This window comes from Carcharodon carcharias, chromosome 2, assembly GCF_017639515.1.
Source record: "Carcharodon carcharias isolate sCarCar2 chromosome 2, sCarCar2.pri, whole genome shotgun sequence".
NCBI lineage: Eukaryota > Metazoa > Chordata > Chondrichthyes > Lamniformes > Lamnidae > Carcharodon > Carcharodon carcharias.
In genome coordinates this window covers 26,294,020-26,315,691 of record NC_054468.1, presented here as the reverse complement: position 1 = coordinate 26,315,691, position 21,672 = coordinate 26,294,020, and the positions used below count along the sequence as shown (strand labels likewise).

Below are 21,672 nucleotides of genomic sequence, written 5' to 3'. Positions count from 1 at the left end.
TCACTACATTCTGACCTGCCTCCCATTATAATAGCGTGCTATCCACTTTCCTAAACAATCTACCGAACACACTTAAACTTTCACTTTCTGCGACAGAGCATTATTCATTTTCACATCTGCTACACGTCTAAATAATTCATTATCTCGACTTTTATAAATGGAAAGGATTCTGAGTTTGTAGCACAGACTCTTTTACCATCTTCCTTGCTATTACAAATGTCTCTGTTATTAAACCTTCTCTTGATCTACTACGCATAAGCATTTCTAACCTACAGTTTACTACTCCCTCAGAAATCTTGTCCTGCTTTCTGGGCAGTATAAGTAAAACACGAAAGTGTTAATCACATTCTATGGAAAAATTAAAACACTGATTTGATCTTTGCTATATGGCTGAATTGTTTAAAAGCATATTAAAATGCACTAAAAATTGTCACACCACTCTGTAACTAGAACTATTAGTTTACCTTTCCAGTGAGAACGGTCAGGAAGATATAATAATTCTCATAATGTTACTGGAGTTTGTTGTAGAGTAATATTGGGGTCTGTGTCTATGCCTGTTTGTGTGTGTGAGACTTAATTGAATTACAAGCAGCTGGTCCGAAGTCTTTGATGGAACAACAGCTATACTAGGTTTGAAATGCTAAGTAGGTAGACATTGGTGTAAAGTGAACATTTGTATTTTTAAATAAACCAGACTAGCTGAATTCAAAGGAGGGGTGAAATGTTTCACCTAGCCAAGAAAAGTTCAGAAAGTGCATTTATTTTTCCCAAAGATTACTGGTAAAATTGGTTCTATGAGAGATTTTTATTATCAGAGGGGTAAAGTCTAAAGACATAGTGAAACAATGGGACTTTGCATTCAAAGGGGAAAATATGTATGAAGGGGCAAAGGCTGCGTGTAAGGGTAGGCACTCTAAGATCTAACAAGTGTGAAAAGCCTTCAGCTTGGATTGTTCAGGGTATCGTGTTTCTTTGCCTGGGTCTTATCTATGGGCAGAATTTTACCCTTGGCGGGGGGGATCGGTGGGGGCGATTAGGAAGCCGACCGCCCCCGCGATTGGCAGCGCTCCCCGATTTTACAAAGGCAGGCCAATTAAGGCCTGCCCAGCATGATATGCAGTCTGGAAATAACGCGAAGGGGCAGGCGGATGCACGATGTACGCCAGGTCCAATAGCGACCCGGCGGCCGATTCAAATGTGCCTTGGAAGCACCTGGAAGGCTGCCGCCAAAGGATGTGGAAATGTTGTGGATGGAAACTGTAGTGGGTGGACACGGCAGGCCGGTGGGGCAGTCAGCCCCGTGTTTTACGGATGAGTGCTTCGCAGCCCTCCTGGAGGAGGTGGCAGCGAGGAGAGAAACCCTTGTCCCCGGGGGACGGGAGGAGGAGGCTCCCTACCCCACCTCATCAAAAAGGCCTGGGAGGAGGTGGCATCCAGGGTCAGCAGCCATGACATGGTGAGGCGCAGAAGGGTCCCAGTGGCGGAAGCGCTTCAACACTCTCCTGAGATCGGGAAGGGCAAGTACCGTGTTTGCTTGGGTCACTTTGCAGAGCCAATTACAAGCTGCTGATCCCCCTATAGACCCTAGAGCTGTTACAGCGTGAGTGGCAAATATCAATGAGACAAGAGTTGGCCAAGGGGGTGAGCCCTGGCTGTTTGGACTGGGTGCCTTGCAGCTCCAGGGTCACGAATCGGCCGAACCGAGGTGTTCCTCAGGCTGCAATGGCGCTGCAGGTAGAGAATGGACTAATCAAAGCTCCTCTATCCTTTCAGGAGAAAACATCTCATAACAAGGCTGAGAGGTCGCAGACTGGAGGGGGACTCTCACACCTCCTCATCCTCATGCGATATGAGCATGAAGCCCTGGAGCTGGACAGGTGCCTCGGTCAAGCGGCTGCAGTGAGGCTAGGGTGCCAGAGTAATGTAAGAGTGCAGTGCACTGAGGTGAGAATGTTGGTTTTTGCTACCACTCCAGTGTAGTCTCTATATTGATGTAAGCTTTGAACCTGGAATCCCCATTGATAATTGAAAGACAAGGGCACCGTGATGCATATCTCTGTCTCATCAGGATGCCAGGCATGCACAGTGATAGTTTCTCAACTTAAACTAATGACATGTCCTTCTTCTCCCTTTTAGGCTCACCAGCAGTCGTTTGTTATGAGCAGCTTGAAGGCCCACCCCTGACCCTGGAGGACCACCATACTCAGCACGCACCTGCATGGGCCCTCTCTGTCAAGCAGGCACCAGTGCAGATACCAGCACTTTGGTAGGCATAAGATCGCCATATAGTATCTCAGTGCATATTGGTGAGGGCACTTCACACTTGCTTGAGGTGCAGGCGGAAGCAGAGAGTGCTTAGGGCGCTGGCAGTCGGAGGCCTGCTGGGGACCAGGATGATGCTCAGTCGAAGGCTGACGATGGAGGAGTCCATGAGGCAGCAGATGCTGGATGTCCAGCAGGGTGTGCGAGAGGATCAGGTGGAGATACTTGAGGGAATGCATGCCATGGTGTCCATTGTGGAGGAGTCCCTGCGGAGCATAAGCATTGAGTTTATCTTCATGTCTGAGCGCAATGCATCCTCCTTGGAGAGAGTGGCGACTCCCATGGAGAGGCTCCTCCAAAGACTCAATCAGGGGTTCCTGGGGATGCAATCGGACATACAAGCCCTCACACCGGTAATGACCTCAGCTGGTCAGTGTCAGTGTGGGAGATGGATTGGGCACCCAGTATCCCATCCATCAATGGTGAGTAGGGAGGTTTAAAGCAACCTGATGTTGGCGCATGAGCTGCCCGTCGTTTCTGCAGGCTCCTTTCAGGGCACTTGGGATGATGGCAGCAGCTCCTCCGCCCCTCTGCCAGTGACCGTGGCATCTGATGAGGCTGCAGTGACTGGAGAGATGCCAGCCGTGGCACTGGCCACTCCCTCCCAGCACAGACTCCAGGGGTCAGAGGACGCCCGCCAAGTCATCAACGCCAACAAGACAGCAGAGTGAGCAGGCTGTCTCCAATGCTGGTGCCAGTGAGGGGGGAGCACCTAGACGTTCCACCCGCAAGTGAAAACTTAAACCTCCTTAAGCACATGGCCTTATCACTGGTGATATTTGGTTCCCCCATTTTTTTTCTTTTTTTTAGTGGTGTGATGGAAAACATCGGTTAATGTTAATTTCTGAAACGTTTCACATTGACAAGTAAATGATGTTATTTTGTGCAACTGGCCTCTGTATGCTTCATTTGACCAAGTAACTGATCCTGTCAGGGATCAAGTATGGAGCCTGCAGCCCTGGCATGTGGTGGTGGTTTTTATTTGGTAGTCCAGCTGAAGGAGTGTTGGATCAAAGCATCACAGGTGTCCCTGCCTCCTTGTGGTTTCCCAGGTCTGCGTCTACGCCCTCAGCAATCTCCTCAGTGTACCCAGCCTCGGACTCACTACTAGACTCATCATCTGTTGCCTGGGCAGCTGCAGTCAAGATCCCCTTCCTCCACTGCATCCCCCCTTATCAGTGCCAGATTGTGGAGAGTGCAGCATGCAACCACGATCAGTGACACATGATCTGGCGGGTATTGAAGTGCTCCCCCTGAACGGTCCAGGCATCGGAAGCACATCTTGAGAAGACCCATGGTTCTCTCTACCACTGCCCTTGTGGAGGCATGGCTCCTGTTGTACTGCTGCTCGGCCTCTGCTCTTGTGTGGCAGAAAGGCGTCAAGAGCCACCTTTTGAGGGGATAGCGCTTGTCACCCAGCGGCCATCCAGCCAGGCTGGAACACTGAAGAGCCTTGGCACCTGGGAGTGCCTGAGGATGTAAGCATCATGAGAGCTGGCAGGGTACCTTGCACACACTTGCAGAATCTGCATCCTATGGTCACACACACTATCTGCACATTCATAGAATGGAATCCCTTCCTGTTGACGAAGGCGCCTGGCTCACTTGCTGGCGCCTTGATGGCCACATGTGTGCAGTTGATGGCACCCTGGACATGGGGGAACCCAGCACTGTGAAGCCTCTGGCTCGCTCTGCCTGCCTTGCCTTGTCCGTATGGTAATGAATGGAAGTCAATGCACGCCTGAATAGAGCATCTGTCACCAGTTTGACTCAGCTGTGGACAGCTGATTGGGATACTCCATAAAGATCCCCCACTGACCCCTGGAAAGAGCCGGAGGCATAGAAGTTGAGGGCCACCATGACATTCAGCGCCACTGCATAGGGTGTCCACCCAAACAGTCAAGCTGATCTCAGGGCCAATCCTCCGACAGATGGAGATCATCGTCTCCCTGGAGAGACAGAGCCTCCTTTGGCATTGCACCTCAAGACTTATTGAGGTAGCTGCATCACTGCCTATAAATCCTGGCAGCAGGATATTGGCGTAGCCTCTGCGGCCCCTTCTGCCTTGGACTTTCTGTTGGCCCTGCACCCCTTGTGCCTGCCACAGGTCACTCTGCTGGAAGCTGAATAGGGACACCTGGCCTCCTCCCCCATCTGGCCCTCTCTCCCTCCTCAGAGGAGGTGCCTCCAGCGGAGACCACAATTCCCATTACCAGTGTAAGGGAAAGCTGTCTGACACCTGAAAGGCCTCACGCAGTGTGAATCCTCCTGGGGCCTGGAAAACAACAGTTGAGTCCTGAACCGAAGCCTCTAAAATCTCTGAATGCAGCTCTGAAGCGAAATGAAGCTGTTCTGTTCACAGAAGCAACCAGCAGCAAGTGATATCCTAAACTCCTCACTAATCGCTTTGACAAGGCCACTGATCCCTCTTCTCCCACCCGTGGCCTGCCCGTCCACCCGTGCGACGGCCTAAAAATCGCACGCGCTACATAAAGTCCGAGACAATCGGTGTCTCAAGGGCCTTAACTGGCCACTTAATTAATGGCGGGCGCGCCTCCGTCTCCATCGTGCATCCGCCCAGCAAAATATCGCGAGAGTGCGCGTTGATGTCGGCACACTCGGCTGACGTCAACACGCTTTATTTAACGCTGGAGTGGGTGGGGTGCGTGCCCAACCGCCAAGCTAAAAATTCTGCCCTATGTGTCTTACCATTGCCTTAGTGAAAGTTTAACTGGGAGTTAGATGAACTAGGGGATTTAGAAATGATCATAGTCATAATTTGTAGATTTATGTGTGTGCTTAAAATCATTCCTTATATTAGTAGAGGTTTAATTTAATTTTGTAAGAAACCTTTAAGGCTCAGTGGTCTTATTATCACTGAATTCAAGGCACTCATTTTGAAATTTATACAAAGTGCAAAACAGTTGTGGCAGTTGTTTCAAGTCTCCCTTTGGGATTTCAACAACTCAGCATTTACCACTGACTGTGCCATAACAGAACTGATCCAAACTTGGCATATTAATAAAGCAAATGGATTTTTACCCCCTCATTTGTTTTTAATGTACTTTCACTCCACAAAGGACAATTTAAAAAAGACATATAGAGTATCAAGTTATGAAAGGGTACATTAGAATCGCTACAGTACTGTCACTTCTTTCCAATTCCCATAAAACTGGCCAGTTGTACATATGATGCAGATGGTAGACAAATAATAATCTTACTTATACACAAGAAAAGAAGGAAAGCTAATGTTACATGTAATATATATATATTATATCATATTAGAGTATAACGGAGCAAATGATTTGAAACGACAATAGGCACATATATAAATTGACTATAAGACGACAACCAAAAACTCACTGTCAATTTGATTAGGTAGTTTGCAAATCATGCAGTTGAAAAACTCTGCAGTTACAACTATGCTGGATGTGCTAATCAAGTAAGCTTTATCGAAGCTTCTGCAAAAGCAGGCCACCTTACACACTGGTGCTCAGCTTTTCAATCTGATGATTTTCTTGGGTGATAAATGGATCAGATTGCAAGACAACGAGAGCACGAGCTCTCCGGGATCACAAGGAGCACTGTATATAGCTTGGGGAAAAATACATTCTATCACCAGGAACTGGCCAGAATCGGTGAAAAAAGCCTCCATTACCTATATGAATTCGAAGCAACCTCGTAAGTGGATAACTGATGTGTTTTTTTGTTAATGTTTACTAAAATACTGTATGAGAACATGAACCTGCTACACTGTGAAAGGCAGTGATCACATTTCAAGATTCTGGCATTGCTATAATCAACAATATGGGGCTGTCTCTTTAAGCAGAAACTGCTTTCTTAGTGAAAGAAATGAGTTGCTTTAGTAAGCAGCTGCAGTAGCAAATCTCTGCACAGTAAGTTGGATAGCTGCAGTAGTTGCTAGGTGGCAAGGAAAACCATTCAGCTGCCAAAAGGAATTAGTTCTGGATATCTTAACCTGTAACAGTGTAAACTACTGAATGAAATAAGGCAATAAAATGGCAACACATTAAGCCACTCAAGAGGGAAATTTCTCCTGGGAGTTTCCCCACATCATTTCTTTTAAAAAAAGTAAAACGTATTTTTCCTCATGAAGAATTTTAAAATTAGTTTCTATGGGGAAATGGGAACTTACTACTATGTGATGAGCATCAACAGAAAAGAGTACTGAAACCTTAATTGCATTTGTTAATTCACTGGAGGATTTGCTGAATTGCCACTGCCATAATGACGTATGAGGCAATTGCAGAGCGCAGTCCCTCAGTGCAGCTAGTGCATCACTATAATGAAGTAAGATTCCTTCACAGTTATTAATATTTAATAAGTTTCTATTTAAGGAAGAAAAGGTGCATTTTCAGGACATGGTAAACTGGTTTCTGGCTAAAACATAACGACAGTTCATATTAAGATGATTTAGTTTCAGCAATATATCAGGGAGAAAAACAGAAGGGAAATGAAACATGCATCACTTCATGGTGTGGCTGGAACAGGTGTAAACTGCAGAGTAAAATGAAACCGAACATTATTATTAGAGTTTTCATACATGTATAAATGATAGAGATGCCTCAGGATGGGTCCAAGTGTGACAGAGAAGAAAAGCAAGGGAGCTGAGGGTAAGGTGGTGGTGGGGGAGGGGGCAGCAATAAATTGTCCAAAATTAAATTAGCTAAAATCTTAATGCCATTCTTGACAACTATCAACTTAACAGCCTCTTCTTCAAAACTGTAATAAACTGCAATTAATTTTGTTGCGTTGTAGTCATATGATTGTTTTCATGGCACACCACAAATTCTTCAGTACATTTTGTTAAAAACTATAATCTCTCAAATAATGCATTGTTTGAGGACCAATCTTAGGAATGCTGTGCCACAGAGGGATGATACTTGGGGTCACATACTATTCCCTGTGTATTGGGCTCCTGATTTTAAATGTGCAGCACCAGGCAGTTGCAATGCAGTAAAGGAAGAGGAGGAACAATGGGGAAATTATAGGACTGGTAGTTCTATTAGAACGATAGTTATTTGCATTCTTTCCCATGCTCAGAAATGTAATGGCTGTTGTCTGTATTTTGGGGGAATGTACTTCACCAATCTCTTGAAATGCTGAAGTTACTTTACCTAGGGAATGGGAGAGACCAGCTTGTTTATTCCACTTATTTTGGTTGAGGATTACCTATTGTAAAGATACCACCCTGGTCACTTTCCTTTTGCATATTAGTAATAATTGTACACCACTAGTGCTGCTGTGGATTTGTACAGCCCTCTGCAATACGATGAATGCTGGATCTATTGCCCAAGGGTCATGTTACAGCACTCTTGCAGGTTCAGATTGTTGGGATGGTCCCTAGCTTGCTTCAGGAAATTGGTTAGAAGTTTGTCCAACTTGTTACCATGCTTATGGCATTATCCGTACTCAGAAGTTTTTTTTTGAAAATTTCTATAAAATACAGGTCATTATTGACTGACAAGAGTATATAATTTTCTCTTATCCAAAGCCTTAACCTGACTGTTAAGGGTGGGCAGCTTTGTCCCGTCAAAAGTAATTTACCTTCCCTTCTAGACTGCGTAGGTAGGGGTGCCTTCCTTTCGCCCTCCCCACATGTACAAAAAGAAATTGGCCAGAGCAGTCTCTTTACAAGAGGTAAGCAGAACTTGAACAGTGAATGGTGACAAGGGTAAGCATGCAGTTGGAGACAGGCCTGTGTACAAAGAGGTCCAGACAGGGGTGTTAATTAAAATGGTCTTAGACAGAATTGAGACAGTGCCAGAGACGAGGAAAGGCTGATTAATGTACATTGCACTTACAGCACAGAAATAGGCCCCTTAACTTAACAGGCTCATGCTGGTATTTGTGCCCGCCCTTCTTCATCTCACTCCATCAACATATCCTCCAATCCTTTCTTCCTCATGTGCTTATATAGCTTTCCCTTAAGTGTATCTATGCTTTTCTCCTCAACTACTCCCTGTAGTAGAGTTCTACATTCTTCCCAATCACTGCATAAAGATGTTTATCCTGAATTCCCTATTAGATTTATTAGCGATGGTCTTATATTTCTCACACCTAGTTTGTGTTTCACTCAAAAGTAGAAACATCTTCACTACATCTACCCTATCAAACCCCTTATAATCTTGAAGACCTCTATTTGCTCACCCCTCAGACATCTACTTTCTAGAGACAAGAGCCCCAGCCTGTTATATCTTTTCTGGTAGGTATCATTCCAGCAAATCTTCTTTCAACCTTCCTTAGTTCCTCTATATCCTTTTTATATTATGGAGACCAGAAAGTGCAAAAAGTAGCCTCCTACTGTATAACTTGTAATTTTGCATGCTTGTGTATGTGGTGATGTGTGCATTCTGAAGGTTGTGATATGGGTTTTCCTTTTTTAAATAATAAGTGTGGTATAACCAAGGTTCTATACAAATTTAATATAAAACTTTCCTGGTTTCAATTCCAAATGAACCCCAGCACTTGATTTGCTATTTTTAAATTGCTGTATTAACCTGCAGTGTCACTTATAGTGATTTATGTATCCCAAGATCCCTTTGCTCATAGAGGCTCTTAACATCCAAAAGCTATATGGCCTCCTTATACTTCTTACCAAAACACACCACCTCACACATCTATATTGAAACTCATTTGCCAATTATGCATCCATCTGGTAAATTTATTAATGAGACATTGGTGGTGCTATTCAAATGGTGGGCTGCCAGCTCTGGTTTGTGGCACATGGACTTCAGTACATGGAAATGGCTATAGTACCAGGTGTAACAATGGACTCAGGACAATCTGAAAACTGGTGAGGTAGAGAGCATAGAAAGTTAAGGCAAAGCAGCTGTGACATAGACAGATAGAAGCATCAATGTCCACATCAGTGCCAGGCCAAGTTACATAACTGGACCTTCCCAAAAAATTTCCAAGGAACATGGAGTTTCTGAACCCTGCCATCAGGCTGAAATGGGAGTCAGAAGCCAGCACTGTGTGGGAAACAGTCATCCATTGTGATTTCCCTCGGTCTGACCAATTAAGAGCAGCAGGAAAGCTCTTGAAGCTGGAGGGCCAATCAGGGGCCTTTCAGTTTGAAACGAGCAACAGGCTGCAAAGGAGAGAGTAAGTAGAGGGTGTTTCAAAACAGGAGATGCCCTCTCTCCAGCGTCTTTAAATTTTTAAAAATAGCTATCACAGCCAGGCCACCACCGTGCGCAGGGGAGCCCCTTTACCAGGTGGCCTGTGGGTGTTCCTGCACCCAGGCAGGCAGGGGAGGGCCTGTGGTCCTGTCCAGAGCGCAGACCCCTCAGTGTGCTGCTGGGAGGCTGCCTCCAGCCACCTGAACTGGCCCCCACTGCCTGCGGGGACCAGGTGGCTGACTGGAAAATCCCAGTCCCTCCCCTCCCCGCCACCAAAATGGCCCTCGGATGTGATGGAGCTGAGGAAATGGCACAATGGCTGGCAGAGCTACTTTTGGCTTCCACCTCTGTTCTTGGCCCCAGCAGGGGCTCAAGTTCCTGCCCATAGCATCAATAATGACAATATGAGCGGCCAGCCTATACCATTCATCTCTTACAGTTGCTCTAGAGGGGGGAAAAGGGTTTAAAACAAGCTTCTGCAGGTGAAATATAACACAGGAAATATTAACCAAAAAAACAATAGGACTCCAGTAAACAAAATATTCACTGTTTGGCAAATTTTATCATTGCAGATTTACCTATGAATCATAACTGCATTCTGAATAAATAAAACCATCCAAAAAAGTTTCATTTATTTCTCACTTTTATATCATAAATGAACCACTTTTACAGCAATTTAGCTCCAAATTGTGACTATGAATAAGTTACAAGGTTCAGGAATCAAGTCTGTCAATGCGCAATAACTATATTGTCCGCTGAATTGGCTGCTAGGCTGTGAGCTGTTTGAATGCTGCATTGTTGGAGTTGAACCAAATCGAAGGACCCTTCAGTAAAATCATTTCTGTTTTGTTTTAAAAGCTATATATGTCACTGAACTGATGGATCTGTAAATACTTAGAAATTGTTTGGTGAGGCATCTCAGAAATTTTCACTGTGCTTTAAAATGTTACAGCACTAAAACCTGAATAAGCAGATTTACAAGCACTCCAAGTTGGTAAATAGCTGACCTGCAACTACTTAAATACAGAAAAAAAACCCCACATGCATTGATTATAGAAGATGTGACTTATCATTTTCTATTTACGCAAGAAACTGAATTTATCTGGAAATTACTAACACTGCCTCTACTTTTATGAAACTACAATGCGTAAAAGATATATTGAAATAAAGTTACCATTGGTCAGTGGTACTGTCAGGAATGAGGATGATTTATGAAAAGTTGGGATGTGGATCTGTTAAATATGGCTTTCCTTAAATCAGGTTATATGCCACACACAAATTAAAAATGATAGAAAGTAAATACATATATTGTAAGCCTTCTATTTGTGGCTGCATTAATTAATTGCCATATCAATAACACAAACTTTCTTCCAATCTTATTTTTTTTTTAAAATATAAGTACAAAGGCATATAGCAGCAACTGCTAATATTAAATTTAATTGCAGGCGTTATCACTTATCCTGGACATTTATATTTTCACACATGAAAAAAATACATACAAGTGCGCACACATAAATGTAAAATCGAGACTGAAGACAAAACACAGCAAATACACTGTTTTCGAAAGCTTTCCAGTCTAAATTAAGGGCATATTTTCCAAGTATACATTGACACACTGCAGCTTATTTTGCAGGAAAGCCTCCTGAAATGAAATTGAGCAGAGCCTGTGTAAAGGAAAAGAGCAGATGCCCCCTGTTCTCTGGAGACTTTATTCCATGACAGTTATTCTAGCATTCATGTGTAACAAGGTTACAGCCCTCTGAAAGAAAAGCTATTTTTAGTCACAGGAAATAAATCAAAATGGACAAGGCACTCTCATGCCTGAAAGACTGCGATGTCCAAAAAAAAAAGTTTACATAATTTTTCAACTAAGATGGGGAAATAATCATCAGGAAAGATGAGAGTTTATTTAAAATGCTAAGATGTACTTACTTGTCTGAAAAATCAGATTCAATAAATTCATGGGTACGTTTTCTGCTCCTGCAAGGAAGAAAAAGCCAATTCGAAATTTAAGGAAAAAGGGATAGCTTTCGTAATAGAATATATAAAAATAGCCTGTAAAACTCTATGGTAATTTAAAAATAGAGGCTGCTTCAGCTGGCTTTTTAACAGTACAGCAGACAAGAATTTTTAGTTTTCATAAACTTTTACTTACATACAAGAAATCCTAGAATTGCATATCTACCTACAGCATTTTAAAAGAAATTAATGCTCTTCATAATTTACTATTTTGGGGATATTTTACTACACCTTGCACAATTTTTTCTGAATAATTAGGTAAAAAAGACGTCACTTCAAAACATCACTAAGTATGAAAGCGTATCTTAATTTAATGCATGTTAATTCCTATGCCAAATGTTCTATTACAACATTAACAACTCTATGTTTCCATTCCAGTCATTCATTGGTCTTAAGAAGCTACCAATGAGAATCAGGAGCAAAAATAGCACCACCAATGAAGAATAGTCACTGATGACTGCTTTTTTGGTCTTCTGCCTAGTGTAGGAATGTCAAATTCTGGCCTGTAGGTGATTTCCAACTCTTTAATTCCATTAAACTCAAGCAACTCAAATCTATTTGCTCTTATATTTCTTACTTGCAAATTTTGTTCTGTTTGAATTTCATGGGCCAGGGGATTTGAAAATGCTGCTCCTGGTATTGCTATTAATGACAAAATCTTAAAGCAAGACACCAACGTCTATAAAATCTAACACTTTATGCAAATTAGTGGGAACACTGGACAAACTATTTGCAGATTATTTTCTTAAGTAAAATAAGAGCAAGAGAAAACTGAGTCATAGAAACTTCAGCACAAAGTGCGGTCATTTGATTCTTGGTATCTGTGCAGATGCTAGTTCCACATTGGAGCTATCTATTCTATCCATTTCCTTGTTGTTTCCCCATGTATTTTCATATTTTAAATCTCACAATTAATTAATAGCCATCTTGGCAGATAGATTATCACTGAACAACCAACATGTCTGAACAAGAGACAATTCTAACTTACAAATTAATATTTTCTTGTCAGCTGTACCAAACTCGTAACATTCTCTTCACCTCTTCCCTTTTCTCTTTCCATAATGAAAAGGTAATAGGCTACAGTCCCCGACGCCACCACCCCCACCAAAACCAAAAGTCTGTCGTCAGCCTGCCCACTTGAAACCTGCTTGGCCCACAGCAATATTATGCAAGGAGCAGCTTTAAATGTTTTAGGATGGGTCTTAGGCACCCCCCACCCACCCCCCCAAACCTGAGGAGAAAGTCCCACCCTAGAGAGTTGCCGGCCAACCTGATTAGCCAGCAGCTCTTTAGTCCCAACAGTGCCAAGATTGAGTGGTGGCCAATGCTGGGACTTCGGGCAGTCCCCGAGGAGGAAGAATAATAGAGCCGGGACTTAAAGGTAAGTCTGGGATTTGGACAGGCCTGGCTGGCAGGCCCAAGTGAGGGGGTGGGGTTGGGGGCCTGTGAGATCAGAGGGGAGGCTTGAAGGGGGGGGTACGATCTTGGCTCTGATGGGCAAAGGGGTCCCCCCCAAAGGAGGTACCACCCCCCGCTTCCTGCCCGACAGTAGCCCACGCAGTGAAAGCTGCCGGGCTACCCACCTTGCCTCTGCCTCCTCCTGCCGCATATAAAATAGCGGCGGAGGCCTCATTAATTGGCCACTTAAGGGCCTCAATAGGCCCAAGAGCAAGTGGGCTGCCCAATGCCTTCCCCACCAACCCGTAATACGGGAGGCAGGTCAGGTGTGGGTAGGAAGGCCACCCACTTTACTTTATCAGCTCCCCCACCTTCAAGTACGCCAGCGGGAAGCCATAAAATCCAGTCCAATGTTAGAAAGCATTACCAATACAGAAACAGGCCATTCAGCCCGATAGGCTCATGCTAGTGTTTATGCTCTACAAGAACCAATATTACACCAAGATATCCAATAACTTTTATTTTGAACCCTGCAATATCACAGGTCTCCAATGTGGCTCAAATGGAGCTAGTCCAGAATGAACATGGATCGCCCAGCCCAGTAACCTACATAACTGAAGCAATTCGGGCGGAGAGCAGAGATCCAAATGGTTGCTTGCCACTTAATCAAGTATGTTTAATAATTGGCAGATAGTGTCGTAGCTTATTTTAAGAGCAAATGAAAGAGGACTTTTACACAGAACATACACCCCTTGACCCTTCTGTCAAAATTTAAGGAAGTGCTCAGAGCCTTGGCAGAACAGTTTCAGATTTATGTATCACAGGCTGAATTTGAGTAATTCACCATCTAATGCCCAAATCTTTAAAAAAGAGTTGACACTGAACTTTACCAAACTGGACCTTCAAAATGGAGGTTAGTGGCAGCAAGTAAATGGGGTTCCCTCATTCAGCAATTACAGCAGCAAGAAATATTTACTGCTTAAGGTGAACCAGAAAATTAAATCCAATCCATCAGTAGAAGTCATAAAAACAGAGTGCTGAAAATGCTCAGCAGGTCTGGCAGCACCTGTGCAGAAAGAAACAGAATTAACGTTTCATCGGAACTTGGAAAAGTTAGAAATGTAATAGGTTTTGAGTAATTGAAAGTGTGGCAGCAGGAAAGATTAACTGACAAAAGACTTCAAGGTGCAGGGTCAAAGGGAGTAATAATGCGACAAAAGCTGTGTCTAGAGGAGGTGTCAATGGCAGGATCCTCAAAAGCCGCCATCAAATGCAAAGTAAAGGAAATAAGAGAGAAAAACGAGAGGATAAAAAACAAACCAGCAAAGAAAAAACAAACAAAAAACATGGGGGGCAGAGGTTACGAATCAAACCTTTAAAACTCAATGGTGAGTCCAGAAGGCTGTAAGTGCCCAGTTGAAAGATGAGGTGCTGTTTGTCAAACTTGCATTGAGCTTTACTGGAAGGTCAAGGACAGAAGGGTCAGAGTGGGAACAAGAGGGAGAATTAAAATGATAGGTGACTATTTCCATTTCGTTTTGCTTTTTTTTGCGGGTTTGTTTTTTTCCTCTCTCATTTCCCTCTTTCCTGTCCTTTGCTTTTGGATGGCAGCTATTCAGGATCCTGTTATTGATACGTCCTCTAGACACATCTTCTGTTTTTTGGTCCATTATCGCATTGGCCATTCACCATGAAACCTTTCGTCATTTAATCTCTTCTAACCTCCACCCTACCACAGACGTCCCCTTTTGTTCTTTCTCCCACTCTCTCTAGTTTCACTTGTTCAAAACCTATTATATTTCTAACTTTTCGAAGTTCTGAAGAAAGGTCACGGACTTGAAACATTTAAGGTCCAACTTTTCGTGGAGTCATGGAGACTCCATGGAGCTATAAAGTGGTGGGCGGGACCCGTAAATTCCATCCCCATTTCGACAGAGCCAATTTTCGCAGGTAGGGGAAATGGGGCAAATCATGACACACACAAAGGAAACCTGAACTCAGCAGGGCCATTTGAACTCAGTGCTGGGTTCAAACAAACCCCATTTCCACGGTAGCAAGGGCCTTAATGCGCAGTTTGGAAAATCACAATTTTTTTTTTAAAGAGTAGTCATAGATGCTCCTGAAGGGAGGATAAAATCTGTAAGAACTGTCATAATGTGAAGTAATTTAAATCCCCAGCCCCTTAAATTATTTTAAAAAATTGACTGCTTGTGAAAAAAAGTCTATTCTAGCAGTTACAATAGCTGTTTGTTGACATTATCCCAAGAGCTATCATTATGTCATTATTAATGTGGTCTTCTCTACACTGGGGAGACTAAACACAGACTGGGTGACCACTTTGCTGAACATCTTCGCTCAGTCCGCAAGCATGACCCTGACCTCCCTGTCACTTGCCATTTCAAGCTCTCATGCTCACATTTTTTCCTCAGCCTGCTACAATGTCCCAGTGAAGCCCAAAGCAAACAGGAGGAACAGCACCTCATCTTCTGATTAAACAGGAGGAACAGCACCTCATCTTCTGATTAAACAGGAGGAACAGCACCTCATCTTCTGATTAAGCACTTTACAGCCTTCTGGACTTAACATCGAGTTCAACAACTTCAGACTGTGAACTCTGTCCTCCATTTTGATTTTTTTTCCCCCCAACCATCACCCCCTCACAAGGGTCAGTCTGTGCCCTGTTTTCATGTTTTGTTTTCAGAGAGTACTGACCCTTGTTCTCCTATTAACATTTTCTGCTATCTGACTTTTATATTACTATTAGCACCTAACTCAGTCTTCAACGCTATCATTACCACGACCTTTGACTTGTGTCCATGACACCTTTGTCAAATCTTTCCTGAGTTCCTATCTATCCCTGTCCTTCCATTTTACTCCACTTGCTCCATCCCCTCTCTTCAACAGTATAAAACCCGTCACATTTCTACCGCTCTTCAGCTCTGAGGAAGAGTCATACAGACTTGAAATAGTAACTCTGTTTCTCTCTCCACAGATGCTGCCAGACCTGCTGAGTTTTCCCAACATTTTCTGTTTTTATTATTAATATTTGGCTGCTTTCCATAATCTATCATTATCTCAGTAGAGAATCCTAAGGTTACAATTTGATTGACAACTCTAAGAGGTTATTAAAGGATTATCTGTCTTTGATGTGGGGTCATGAATACAAGTCTGTTTTTAGAAGGGACTAAGCACTTGAAGGGATTTAAATGGTTTGAATGGGCTTTCATGAATGTGAGTTTGTTTTACTAAAGCAAAGGCAGTAATAAATATTTGGACATTTTGTTTCGTCTCAAAATGGCTCCTGAGGTTTGCTCATGATGCGTACTGGGTGAGTTGGCATGGAGGGTGTAAGAGCAAAGGGTGGTGAGTCAGTTGGCATGGGGCTACAAGGGGCTGTGGGGGTGGGTGTGCGGTATTAAGTACACATGGAAGGTATGAGGGGCCATTGGAGGTGGGTGGGGTGGCATGTGTTGGCATGGATGGTGCATGGGAAGTGGGTGAAGACTAGAGAGCCTAATATTTAACAAAACTACTGATATAAAATCCAAGAGCACCAAGGCAGGCCTTGTAAACAGCCCGTCTTGGCACTCAGTAGCCTGTGGCTGCCTTCAATCTGCATCCGTGGACAGCTGTTTCTCTCTCCACAGATGCTGCCAGACCTACTGAGTTTTTCCAGTATTTTCTGTTTTCATTCCAGATCTCCTGCATCTGCAGGATTTTGCTTTTGCATCAAGAAAAGACAACCTTCTTCTCTTTTCCCATTTCAATTTATTTTCCTTCCCTTTCTCCATTCCCGACTGCACAGGTGAATGGGTGAGCTATCCCTATGGCCTCTGCTAATGAATAACATTCTGGACTTTCCCTCCAAGTGCTGGCTTCTGCTCAGTGTCTCATCATGGCAGGACCAAGCCTGAAATGCAACAGCAGATTATTGCACAGACTGCATCAAGCCTCAAGCTTCTAAAAATAGCAGTTTGTATGAAAGCATTCGGCCTGGTTGGTTTGGTGAGAACGTGCAAGCATGTGTGAGAGAGAATTCTGAAGTCAAAATGAGGGATGTCAGTGTTGTGATACTTAACGTATCTTTGAATTTAAGGTCTGCACCAAATCCTTTTAAGCTACACGTAGTATGAGTCACAATGAACGCAATAAGGATACAAGCTCTGGCTTTGAAGGCCAACAGACAAAAAAGAGTGAAGAGCAACTTTTTTTTTCTTTATTGTTTCATCAGGCGTGGGCATTGCTGGCAAGGTTAATGTTGCCCATCCTCTAATTGCCCTTGAACCGAGTGGCTTGCTAGGTCATTTCAGAGGGCTTTTAAGAGTCAACCACATTGCTGTGGATCTTGAGACACATGTCAGCCAGGCCAGGTAAAGACAGCAGATTTCCTTCCCTAAAGGACATTAGTGAACCAGATGGGTTTTCATGACAATCGATGATAGTTGCCATGCCCACCATTACTGATTACTGAGACTAGCTTTATATTCCAGATTCATTAATTGAACTCAAATTCAACCACCTGCCATGATGGGATTTGAACCCATGTCCCCAGAGCATTATCCTGGGCCCCTGGATTACTAGTGTAGTGCATAAAAATAAAACCTTTAGCCTCTTGTTATCCAGCAGTGAAACTATTTAAAGCAATACAGATCAGGCCTTCAATATTTTTGCACAATTATACAGACGATTCTAATTGTTGACTACAAATGTCCGATCAGAAAAAATTCAAGATTCTCCCCCCCGCTTTCTCTCTTGTTGATGTTGACTCATGCTGGGTTACTTCCAGAGCTGCCTGCAACCTCCAGTACCTCTCCCAATCCTCATGTAGGAATGATGAACAGTGGTTGTTCGTGAGCTAGTCGAAAAGTGGTAGCCTCACAGCAGAGCCAGTCCTAACCTCAACCAATATCCATGTCATGAAGAGATTAATGTCTATAATGTTATTGGAAATTATTTTTTAAAATAAAGTTTAGTGGTGTCTGTGTCGATGTTTATCTGTGTGTGTCTTTATTTTTATTCATTCATGGAACGTGGGCTTCGCTGCCTGGGCCGGCATTTATTGCCCATCTCTAGTTGCCCTTCAGAAAGTGGTGGTGAGCTGCCTTCTTGAATCGCTGCAGTCCGTGTTGTGTCGGTATACCCACATGTGCTGTTAGGAAGGGAGTTTCAGGATTTTGACTCAGCGACATTGAATGAACGGCCAATATATTTCCAAATCAGGATGGTGAGTAACTTCGAGGGGAACTTCCAGGTGGTGGTGTTCCCATCTATCTGCTGCCCTTGTCCTTCCAGATGGTAGTGGTTGTGGGTTTGGAAGATGCTGTTAAAGGAACCTTGGTGAATTCTTAATTGGATTAAAGCCAGCTAGTCTGGGTGCTTTTATATACAGAAAGAAGTAATTAGATAAACATGGGGAAGTTTAAAATCATAGGTGTCAAGGGGGCAATTTGCATTTTTAAATAAAGCTTTCAAAAGAATGGGTGAAATCTTGCACCTAACTAGAAGATGCCAAGCAATGTGTTTATTTTTTTAAGCTTACTAATTAAATTGGTGGAATCAAAGGATGTTATTTTTATAAGAGGTAAAATGTATAACCTAGTAATACAGTGGGAAATTTACATTCAAAGGAAAAGCTAGGTATAAACAGAAAGGAGTTTGTATGTAAGGCAGAGGCATTTAAGATCTAATCAACCTGTATGCCTGCAACTGTGTCTACAAGAAACCTCATTTTGAATTTGTACTCTGCCTGGGGTCTTTTTAAATCTATGAGTTTTACTCTTGCCTGAATGGAGGTGTAACTGAGAGTGAGATTAATTAGGGGATTTTTGTAGTTATTATAGTAGTAATTTTGTAAGACATATGTATGTGCTTACAATCTTTCTTGGATTAATAAATGTTTAATTTGGTTTTATAAAAACCTCTTGAGACTCAAGTGATCTTATTACTACTGATTTCAAAGCCTGCATCTTGAAACATACAAATTGCAAAAATGGATTATGACAGCTGTTTCAAGTTTCCCTCTGGGATTTGAACAACTCAGCCTATACCAGCGGCTGTGTCATAATGATCTGCAAAAAAAACTGCAATGTCACTAGATAGCAATCAAGGAGGAAATGCACCAATTTTTCCATTCCCTAGCTCCAGCCAGGACTACAAACTGTGACGCCTCCCACTCCAGCTGAAATCTACAAATTCAGCACAAATAAGGAACTGGAATCTAGAATGTTTTTAGTAGGTACCATGTCAGAAAGTGTATTTGCTTATACTAAACTACTGGGGACAGCTGTAGATTTAATTCTGGCCAGCAATGACCAGTAAGCATTGGATTGCAATTAATACTGCAATGCATACTTAAAAAACACAATTCAGAAGGGGCAAAGCAAAAAGCAGAAAATTGATAAATATACAATGTCAATGCATTAACTATTCTATCGTAACAGATACAGTGACATTCAAAGAGACTCCTCAATTGTGATAAGATCATGGATGCACCTAACATTAGCTTCACAGAAACAAATTCAGGTAGATGCAAGGATTGCATGACACATTTGAAGAAAAGCAAGGGAGTTCTCCCCAGCGTCCTGGACAACGTTTATTCCTCAGATAACATCACAGCAAAATGTACCTGCTTTGTTTACCCCATTGCTTTTGTGGGAGATTGCTGTGCTTTCTGTTGAGCATATGCAATGGTTATTGTTATGTTGACAAGTGGCCGTATTTGATAATAGTTGGGGTAGTTACTGGTAATACTGCCCATGGTACAGAAGGAAAGTCCTTTTTGTAATCACAGTTGCACTGGTTCAAAGAAAAAATATTGGCTGCTTTTACAATACCATAAGCTCCTGGTGAGTGTGTCTCACATAGAAAATTGAAAGATCTTATTCCTTGTTGGGTCATAAGCCAAAAGCACCAGCTATAATCGTTGGAGGAAGATAACTGACATAGTATGACTTGGTCTCAACTCTCCCACTGCAATAGTCAACAAAAGAGCCAAATAAATATTTTGCTGGGTACGTTGCATTTGCTTGCCAGTGGGCACTTGGCTGGGAGGGGTGATAGGAGAGAGAGGGGAAATCTTGTAATAAACACCCTCAACCTGCCTCCTCACAGTTTCCTCCTGGTACACTCTCCCTCTCAGCAGTACTAAGAAAAATGAAAATCAGAAACATCTTTATAACACTTCCACTTGTCTGCCAGCTGGAAATCCAAATTCCTGACAACAGCAGCAGTCCCCTTGACTACATCATGGGTTTTGTGCCCCCGGGATCTGACACATTGTGACTCCTTTCTGCGGCAAGTTGCTAGGGAATTAGACCCTTCATTCTATGTTGCTGTTCGGATGTTGGAGCTGCATCTTGGAAAATGGCACAGCACTGTTACGGCCAAACCCACAACAGCTGCGCAATCTGGAGCAGTTCCGAAATTTATCCCAGAGCGCAGGCGAGCTGTTGATCTGTTGGAATTGCATTCTAGGACCGCTGGGAATCCAGCTGTGACTACATAGTGTTTTACAACACAAGCCATTCAGCTCAACACCTCTATGTCAGTATTTATCCTCCACACAAGCCTCCTCCTGTAAGGACTTAAGACATAGGGACAGGAGTAGGCTATTTGGCCCTTCAAGTCTGCTCTGCCATTCAGCAAAGCTCGCAGCTGATCTCCTGCTTCAATTCCACCGTCCCACACTTTAGGAATCAACAAAAATGGCAGTAGTGTCCAAAAATCTATCAATCTCATTCTTGAATATAATCGATGACCAAGCTTCCACAGCCTCTGGAGTGGAAAATCACAGAGTCATAACTCTCTGAAATTTCTCTTCATCTTAGTCCTAAATGGTCACTCCGTTATCCTGAGATTATGCCCCCAAGTTCTAGACTCTCCATCCAGGAGAAACAGCCTCTCAGCACCAATCCTGTCAAAATTTTATATGTTTCAATGAGATTACCTCTCATTCTTCTAATCTCCAGAGAATACTGACCCATTCTACTCAATCTCTCCTTGAAGGACAACTGTCTCATCCCAGGAATCTAATGGTCAATCTTGCACCTTACTTCATCTCACCTTCTCAACACATTTTATCTAATTACATTTCCGATTAGTATTTTTTTTTCAAAAATGTGAGTAACAGACAGTCGTTGAGGATACGATTTCAATACTAATATCCACACTGCATATACATGCATACTTTAACTGTCCAGTACATTTGTTGGTAAAATGCAAGACAAGGAGTAAAATGGAAGACGAGGAGCAAAGTGTTTTGATCATTGTGACTGCTTTATTCCCTTGAATACTGAAAGGTGGGAGGTGCTTGTTATATAAATATATACATGTGAAGTACTTTTACCTGCAAAACCCTTGATGTTTTCTATTAAAAATAGTGCAAGTAGCCGAAACTGTTGGACAACACTACTCTGGGAGCATTTGTTTTCAGTAGACACTTGGCTGGATGGAGGTGACATGGGGGAAGGAAGAGCTCTGTATATAAAGTACATTAACAATTTTGTAAAACCATCAAGGAGCACATTTTAAGTTTGTTAAATTAGGCACCCATTGTCACAATAATTATATAATTTTCTTGAAGGATTTCCACCCCGAGTTAATGTCAGTGTGTCGAGTTTTTTTTTATTCATTCACGGGAAGTGGACTTCACTGGTTGGGCTATATCATTTATTGTCCATCCTTAATTGCCCCTGAGGAGGTGGTAGTGAGCTGCCTTTTTGAACCGCTGCAATCCATGTGGTGTAGGTACATCCACAGTGCTGTTAGGGAGGGAGTTCCAAGATTTTGA

At 42.9% G+C, this 21,672-nt stretch overlaps 1 protein-coding gene across 5 annotated transcripts in view; it reads right to left on the bottom strand.

The window, feature by feature from the left end:
• LOC121271108 (transcription factor Dp-2-like) overlaps positions 1-21,672 on the bottom strand; it is a 219,169-nt gene that overhangs the window by 37,152 nt on the left and 160,345 nt on the right. For 4 of the 5 annotated variants that reach the window (XM_041176869.1, XM_041176876.1, XM_041176891.1 and 1 more), the window contains one exon: positions 11,400-11,447. The exons of the other annotated variant lie outside the window; for it this stretch is intronic. In XM_041176869.1, the coding sequence (XP_041032803.1) occupies positions 11,400-11,447 (48 nt within the window). The remainder of the gene's footprint in view (positions 1-11,399; positions 11,448-21,672) is intronic. 5 annotated transcript variants of the gene reach the window in all.